Here is an 8195-nt window from a genome sequence, read left to right as displayed (position 1 = left end):
AGTCTTGAGTTTATCGTCGGAAGAATGCTCTCTTGCAGTCTCGAATGGCCTTGGCCATCAGCGGGGCCACTTTCTTTGCAGCCTGTTTCCGGATTTTGGCCTCAGGCGTCGTCTGCGCATTGCTGCAGCTCAGGCAGGCATAGGCCCCCTTCTCAGGGAGCCTGGGAAGGCCACTGCCGCCCCCGCCGCCCCCGCCGCCCCCGCCGCCCCGGCTAGAGGGAGGGTGGCTGCTTTTTGTGGGATGCGGATCTGGGTTGATGTTGCCATTTTCGGGGTCAGCGGCTCCTGCAGACTTCTCTTGCCTCCTCGGAGCATCATAAGGCGGCTCGGCCACCGAGTTGAAAAAGATCATCTTCGTCTGACCGTTGCTGCAACAACGGTCCCTGCAGCCGAGTTCCACTCTCATCTTTCGGTCAGAATAAGGACAGCAGTACCACTGGAAGTGTCTACGGTGCTGGCTATTGTTTCTCCTCTGGATGGTGATTTCGCCTCATTTTCTAATGCTCCTGTGACTTTTGGTCTCTTTCTCTGTGTGTGCGTATGCGTCTGTGTGTGTGTGTGTGTGTGTGTGTGTGTGTGTGTGTGTGTGTGCATCTCTGTGTATGTGCGTCTGTGTGTGTGTCTGTGCGTGTGCGTGTATTTCTGAAGCAAGAAAATCCTAACAGCCCGAGAATCAGGGGACGAGGATTCCGGTGGTAAGCCTTTTCTGAGAATGAACCCTCCGTGATATGTAGGAAAACCAGGTAAATTTGCTCAGTTTCCCGACATCCAGCTACCTCAGCAAGGGGATCCCAGTGCAACGCTGGCAATGCTTGCGGAGCGCTCCGAATGAGGATTATTCTGTAGACAGGTCAGCAGAGGATTGAACTGTTTTTTTGTCAGTGTGGTAATGTGACAGTAGGATCCACAGGTGGGTGCTGAATTCTATTTGGGTTAGGTTTATATTTTGTGTGGGGTTTGTTATCTAGTCCTTTCTTCGAGAGGGCGTGTCTCGGTGGGAGCCGTGACCCGCTAAAGCTTGTCAGTCAGGTTCTGCAGTCATGAATGAGTTCAGTGGGGGCAGACGCCATTGTCAGCAGAGTGACAGTGGGCGCATCGGTGAGCTGTGAGGGGCTTGAGCTAGCTCTTCATGTTTTGAGCTGTGTTTTTGCTTGTATCCTGTTTGCTTTCTGTTTTGGGAGGGGAAACATTTTCCACAAAGGAAGGCTGTTGCCAGCGGATTTGAGTCCGGGGGACTGGAATGTCTCGGTGGGAGCGGGGAGAAGCTGCAGGGTGATCAGTGGCTACTCCACCTCCAGGAAGAACGTGTGGCTCTTGTGCCACGAGGAGGAGATTTGGCTCTCTCATAAGTTTTGCAGGACACCACAGACCCGCTCTTGTATTGCCGTGAAGAAATAAGAGACTGGCCTTGTGTGTCCCTTGCTGGGCGGGCGGGGTAGGAGGGGTGGTTCAGGGAGTCTCCCCTGAATTGTATACAGTCCCTGCTTGCATCACGTCTTTCTTTCCCCAGAAAAAAGACGTCATCCCCCCGGAGCAGCACCCCTGTGGCTGCCTGTCCTGGCTTCCTTCGTGTTCTTCAGCCTTGAAGGCCCCTTCCCTCTTGCACTGGCATTTGCTCTGATGCCTGATTCCAGAAGCTTCCCAGCACCTGCTCTACTGCCCGCCCCCCCCCCCCCCACCCCGGGGCACAGGAGTTTGATCTCTTTTACTGTCCTTGCTTGGTTCTGCTTTGTGGGATAGGCCTTTCTGTCTGTCTCTTGGCTTCTCACTAACTGTAGGCATCAGGAAATCTCATCAAGGAAATCAGATTTACTCAAGGGTGTGTGTCGGGGAGGGTGGGGAGGTATCTGGCACACGGACCTGCGATTACCCGTCCGTATGATGCCAACTCATGCCCTCAGTTGAAAACTAAAGGCTCAACAAAGCCGGCAGAAGCTCATGTGATCCGAACTGAAGGATGTTACCCTGGTCATCTCATGGTAATTAGAAACTCTGATTGGTGGCTTAAGATTTCTTGATTCAGAGGCCAATTAGCTACAGTGATGAAGTTTCTGCCATTCTTCCATAGGGGTTCTGGGTGAAAAGATTGGGAACGATTCTCTTTGGTGCTTAGTGAAAGTAGTCTGACTTAACAAAGGTAGCGGTTATTGCCACTGTTTGATGAAATCCCACAGTTCGTTTTCTTCTTCTTCTTCTTGTTGTTGTTGACATTTTTTAAAGATGGGGTTTCACCGTGATGGCTAGGCTGGTCTTGAACTCCTGCCCTCAGGTGATCCACCCACCCCGGCCTCCCAAAGTGCTAGGGTTACAGGCGTGAGCCCTTGCGCCCAGTCCACAGTTCCATTTTTCAAAGAAACAGCGGTTTCCTCCGAGACATGCTCTGTTTCTGTCGCCCAGGCTGGAGTGCAGTAGAATGATCAAGGGTCACTGGAACCTCTGCCTCCCGGGCTCAGGCCATCCTGCCACCTCAGCCCTCCAAGAAGCTGGGGCCCCAGGGGCCGTGCCAGCACACCTGGTTAATTTAGATACCTCTTCTATAGGTGGGGTTTCGCCCAGGCTTGTCTCCACCTCCTGGGCTCAAGCCACCCACCCTTCTCAGCCTCCCATAGGAGGATGGCTCACAATTATAGTTTCATGGCCAGGTTTTGCTAAAAAACAAAACAACAGCAACAACAAAAAACCATTTGTGTAGTGGGATTTGTCAGTGTTAACTAATGCCTGGTGAGTTTGTGTCTAAAAAGGAATTATCTAGCTGATGATTTAAAAACCAAACTATAGGGAACTCTACCTCGTTGATGATTTTAACTAGGGCATGATTTAGGAAGCGATCAGTTAACCACCAAAGCGGAATCGATCTGAAAGCGTTCACATCTTCTGGATTCCGAGGTGTCCTCCCAGCAGGGAGGCAGTGGCTGGGTATGGGAGGCCAAATCCCAGGGCCAGCCGTGGACACCTGCAGAATTCAGAAGCGCAGCTTTGCACCAAGCCAAAGGTTCTGGTGTCCGTTGGGAGCTGCGTTCCTTAACCCGCATGGACTTGGCATTGGTCCTCCTCCCCTTCGATTCCATCTGTAAGAGGAGTCTTGAGTTTATCGTCGTAAGATTGCTCTCTTGTAGTCTCGAATGGCCTTGGCCATCAGCGGGGCCACTTTCTTGGCAGCCTGTTTCCGGATTTTGGCCTCGGGCGTCGCCCGCGCGTTGCTCCAGCTCAGGCAGGCGTAGGCCCGCTTCTCAGGGCGCCTGGGAAGGCCGCTGCCTGCCCCGCCGCCCTCGCTAGCGGGCGGCGGGCGGCTGCTCTTTGGGGGATGCGGATCTGGGTTGATGTTGCCATTTTCGGGGTCAGCGGCTCCTGCAGACTTCTCTTGCCTCCTCGGAGCACCGTTAGGCGGCTCGGCCACCGAGTTGAAACAGATCATCTTCGTCCGTCGGCCGTGGGGCTTGTTGTCACGTGCAGCCCGGATATTGGTCGTCACTACACGCAGCCGCTGCTCTCGGGCATGCCGAAGACGCAGGTACAGCTCCCGCCAAGACTCGTGCTCCTGCGGATTTTCTCCCTTGAAGTCCCGGAGGCAGTGAATCCTCCAGAGTCCGTCTGTCTGTCCAATGAGTGCGTGATTGTTTTTCTCTCTGCGATATAGCTGGTCAGGCGTACACCCCTCCAGGACAAGTTCAAAAACCCAAGAGGGGACGCGTCCCGCTCGGCCCAGGACGCCGGGGTTGTCTCTAAGCGCCCGGACGCACTGCTGGCGCAAGGTCAGCCACCCGGGCTGGCGGGCAGGCCTGGAGCCGGAGTACACCTGCATCTTGGCGTTCTTTCTGCGTCCAGGGGAACCGGTTTCCTCCTGGAACGTCGGTGCGGAGAGTGCCGGTTCTGTCTGTGTCTGGGCGGTCAGGGACTCAAAGGCGGAGAGCAGATCGTAGTTGGCCTGCATCCAGGGCTCTGAGAGGTCCCACAGCTCTGAGAAGCCGTGGCTGAGCACGGTTTTCCGCCCGGAGGAATCGGCACCGGCCGCCTGTGGCCTCGGGGAGTGGCTTTCCTTGACAGGAGGCAATTTCGGAGGCGAAGCCCGGGACTCGCCGGTGCCCTTGGAACGGCTTGCTCTCCGTCGTTGATCTCCACGAGCGGTGCCGGAAGACTTCGCGGTCTTTTTCGCCTTCTTCTGCGGCTGGTCGTAGGTGAGGTATTGTTCGAAGGACAGAGCGGGCTGCTGGAATTCCTCAGCCCCCTCTCCCTCCTCCACGTCAGAGAGGGAGCCCACGGCTACTGCGTCCAAGTGAGCAGTGCGTGGCTTCCCCTCTCGAGTCTCTGGTTCGCCGGAAAGCTGCTGTTTGACCCCGGGGGAGAGGCCGTGTGTCCCCTTTCGTGGGTCCGGGCCGTCTAGACCTGGCCTCTTCTTGTGCGAGCGTCTGTGCCTAGGCCTCTCCGGGTGGCCGTCTGGAGCCACCGCCCAGGCGGGGAGACGCTGGCCACTGCCGCCGGCGCGCCCTCCTTCCTTCCGTGTCCCGGCGCTAGCAGAGGGCGCTGTGTCCCTGGGGCTTTCCCGGGAGGACGGCCTTGGGGATTCCCCTCTGGTGCAGGCCCCGGAGGATGTCTCCATGAGGGAAGCGGGAGACTGCCCGCGGCCCTGGGCACCCACAGGGCGTTCTTCCCGGCGGGAGGATTTGCGCTTCTTTCTGCGGCCCCCAACCGCTTCGTCCTGGGGTTGGCCCTGGCAGCCTCCAGCGAGCAGGGGCAGGCCCTGGGCGGTGTCAGCGTGGCCTCTTCGGGTTTGCTGCCCGGGCTCCAGGCCCTCGCTCATCGGGAGAGGTCCGGCGCGCCCTGACTGAGGGGCCCGATTGGGGCCGGAATCAGCCGAGGCATTTCTGGGGCGCTTTCTCTGGGCTCCGTCCTGGCGGCTGGGGGAGCTTCGCTCAGGTCTCCGGAGCCCCGTAGGTGCTGTGCGTGCTGTCCGTCTGTGCTCAGGGCTGTGAGATCGACTCCTGGGGGCCGTCCCGTTTTCCGGGAAGCCCCAGGCCTTTTCTTGGTCCCGAAGAGCCTCCCCGAAGCGCTCTCGGGAAGAGCTCTCCTCCCGGTCCCGTGGGTCGGGCCCGGGCCTGGTGTTTGGGTCCACGAGAAGCAGCTTCTTCCACCGGGCCGCTAAGTCTCTGGCAATGGGGCCCACGTGCTGGTGCTTCCGCAGGCCCTTCACGGTCTTTCGGATTCGAGTCTCCGCCAGGATGTCTGCCGTCACGGGCAAGGCGGAGAGTTTCTGCAGATATTTCCCTAGCTTCTTCGGGTCCGTCTTAGTTGCCAGACGCACCTGCAGCTTCTCCACTGCGTGCAGCGTAGTCGAGCCTGCCGCCATCTCACCAGATCTGGGCAGGCGTCGCTGTCCCTGGTCGGCCGGTCGCAGAGATGTCCTTGGGCAGCGGGAGGTGAAGTCTCGGGGCGCCGGTCCTCCCTGGCTGCCCGGTCGCCAGGCAGGCCTCGGGATGTTGAGTCACAGCCTGGAGCGAGCTCGGCCCTCGGAGCAGCGGGCCACTGGTTCTGTGGCGCTGGTCCTCGCACACCACAGGCCTCGGGGTGTGGAGTCAGCGAACTCGGAGCGGCCGAACCCTCCGTGCGGCGTGGGGAGCGGGGCGGGGAAAGGGGGGATAGCGGGGCGCGAGGGGGCCACCGGGTCTAGAACGCCGGTCCGGTCCTTGCAGACAGCTGAGCAGATCCGCTTCTGGTCCTCGGGATGTGGAGCCACAGCCTGGAGCGACCTCTGCGGTGAGCTGTCCAACGGGGAATGAAGCGCAGCTGCCAGGGCTCGGCCTTATATAGGCAGCCCTAGGCCCGCCCACGGCTCAGGCCCTGACCCCCTTGGCTGCTGGGCTGCCCAGCCCCCGTAGGAATTCATTCCGTCAGTACCATGCAGCCAATCGGGAGGGTCCACGCCAGGTGGACTGCTGTGCCCTCGAGGGGGGATGAGCCTCAACACATCCTTCTTGGGTTCCATCGTTGGCCCTCCATGTTCGCAGGTTCCGCATCTGTGGATTCCATAAAACACAGACTGAAACTTCTTGGGAGGAAAATAGACAGTAACAACTCAGCGCGACAGAAATCCGAGAAAGAAGAACCAACACAGGATAGCAACTCGTGACCTAGAACGGACGTTGTGCGGGAAGCGGGGGTTGGGGGGGAATTCCCAGCATTCGGAGGAAAGTGGGATTAAAAGAGAAAAGGAGAAAAGGTAGATTTTACTCCTCAACGTCGGCCCCATGGAGTTCCAGACGCTTTTGGAAGCGATGTCTTTGCCGCGCCCTCTAGTCCATTCCTGAATCCCCCCAGGGTCCTGGGAATGTAGCTACCTCCGTGACCTCTCTTTTTCCTTATGAAGGGAAGAAACCTGGGTGGTGCCCGTTTCAGATTTTCTAAGACTGGGAAACAGAAATAAGTCAGCAGGCGCCAAATGAGAACTGTCAAGTGGACGCTCATGATTTCCCATGGAAACTCTTGCCCGACTGCCCTTATTTGAGGAAAGGCAGGCACGGGAACGTTGGTGCCGTGGAGTGGAGAAGAACGTTGTGCTGAGGAATGTTTTTCCGCTCAAGCTTTGGCCAACTTTCTCACAATGCTTCCCTTACTAGGAAGGAGAGCTGATGGGATCACGGTTTGGCCTTCCAGAAGGTCGACGAGCAGACTCCCTCTAGCGTCCCATCCCCCAAAACGGTCGCCATGACCTCTGCTCTTGACAGGTGCCTTGTGGCTTTGCCTACAGGGCTGCCGCCTCTTGGTAGCCGTGGCTTGAACTGCTGACCTCAGGTGATCCACCCACCTCGGCCTCCTAAAGTGCTAGGATTACAGGCCTTAGCCCCTCGGCCCCGCCCACAGTTCCATTTTTCAAAGAAACAGCAGTTTCCTCTGAGACATGCTCTGTTTCTGTCGCCCAGGCTGGAGTGCAGTGGAATGATCAAGGGGCACTGCAACCTCTGCCTCCCAGGCTCGGGCCATCCTGCCACCTCAGCCCTCCAGGAAGCTGGGGCCCCAGGGGCCCGTGCAAGTACACCTGGCTAATTTAGATTCCTTTACTTTAGATGGGGTTTCGCACAGGCTTGTCTCCACCTCCTGGGCTCAAGCCATCCACCCTTCTCAGCCTCCCGTAGGAGGATGGCTCACAGTTATAGTTCCATGCCCAGGTTTTGCTTAAAAACAAAACAACGGGGCCGGGCGCGGTGGCTCAAGCCTGTAATCCCAGCACTTTGGGAGGCCGAGGCGGGTGGATCACGAGGTCAAGAGATCGAGACCATCCTGGTTAACATGGTGAAACCCCGTCTCTACTAAAAATACAAAAAAAAAAAAAAAAAAAAAGTAGCTGGGCATAGTGGCACGTGCCTGTAACCCGAGCTACTCAGGAGGCTGAGGCAGGAGAATTGCCTGAACCCAGGAGGCGGAGGTTGCGGTGAGCCGAGATCGTGCCATTGCACTCCAGCCTGGGTAACAGGAGCGAAACTCCGCCTCAAAAAAACAAAACAAAACAAAATAAAACAACAACAACAACAACAAAAAACCATTTATATAGTGAGATTTGTCAGTGTTAACTAATGCCTTGTGAGTTTGTGTCTAAAAAGGAATTATCTAGTTCATGATTTACAAACCAGAAAACAGGGAATTCTACATCTTGTACCTCGTTGTTGATTTTAACTCTTACATGATTTAAAAAGTGATCAGTTAACCACCAAAGTGGAATGGATCTGAAAGTGTTCACATCCTCTGAATTCGGAGGTGTCCTCCCAGCAGGGAGGCAGTGGCTAGGTATGGGAGGCCAAATCCCAGGGCCAGCAGTGGACACCTGCAGAATTCAGAAGCGTAACTTTGCACCCAGCCGAAGTTTGTGGTGTCTGTTGGAAGTTCCGTTCCTTAACCCGCATTGACTTGGCATTGGTCCTCCTCCCCTTCGATTCCATCTGTAAGAGGAGTCTTGAGTTTATCGTCGGAAGAATGCTCTCTTGCAGTCTCGAATGGCCTTGGCCATCAGCGGGGCCACTTTCTTTGCAGCCTGTTTCCGGATTTTGGCCTCAGGCGTCGTCTGCGCATTGCTGCAGCTCAGGCAGGCATAGGCCCCCTTCTCAGGGAGCCTGGGAAGGCCACTGCCGCCCCCGCCGCCCCCGCCGCCCCCGCCGCCCCGGCTAGAGGGAGGGTGGCTGCTTTTTGTGGGATGCGGATCTGGGTTG

General features: G+C 57.0%; 1 protein-coding gene across 1 annotated transcript; it reads right to left on the bottom strand.

Moving 5' to 3' along the window:
- Window positions 1-10: 10 nt before the first annotated feature.
- Window positions 11-5344, bottom strand: LOC141583408 (elongin-A3-like). The gene is made up of 3 exons (XM_074392574.1): window positions 4637-5344; window positions 3398-4072; window positions 11-352 (listed from the first exon to the last, which is right to left on the bottom strand). The coding sequence occupies exons 1-3, from the start codon at window positions 5342-5344 to the stop codon at window positions 11-13; spliced, it is 1725 nt and encodes a 574-aa protein (XP_074248675.1).
- Window positions 5345-8195: the final 2851 nt, after the last annotated feature.

The sequence above is a fragment of the Saimiri boliviensis genome, unplaced genomic scaffold, assembly GCF_048565385.1.
Source record: "Saimiri boliviensis isolate mSaiBol1 unplaced genomic scaffold, mSaiBol1.pri Scaffold_27, whole genome shotgun sequence".
NCBI lineage: Eukaryota > Metazoa > Chordata > Mammalia > Primates > Cebidae > Saimiri > Saimiri boliviensis.
Note: the sequence above shows the minus strand (reverse complement) of the source record. Positions and strands in the feature narration are given on the sequence as shown.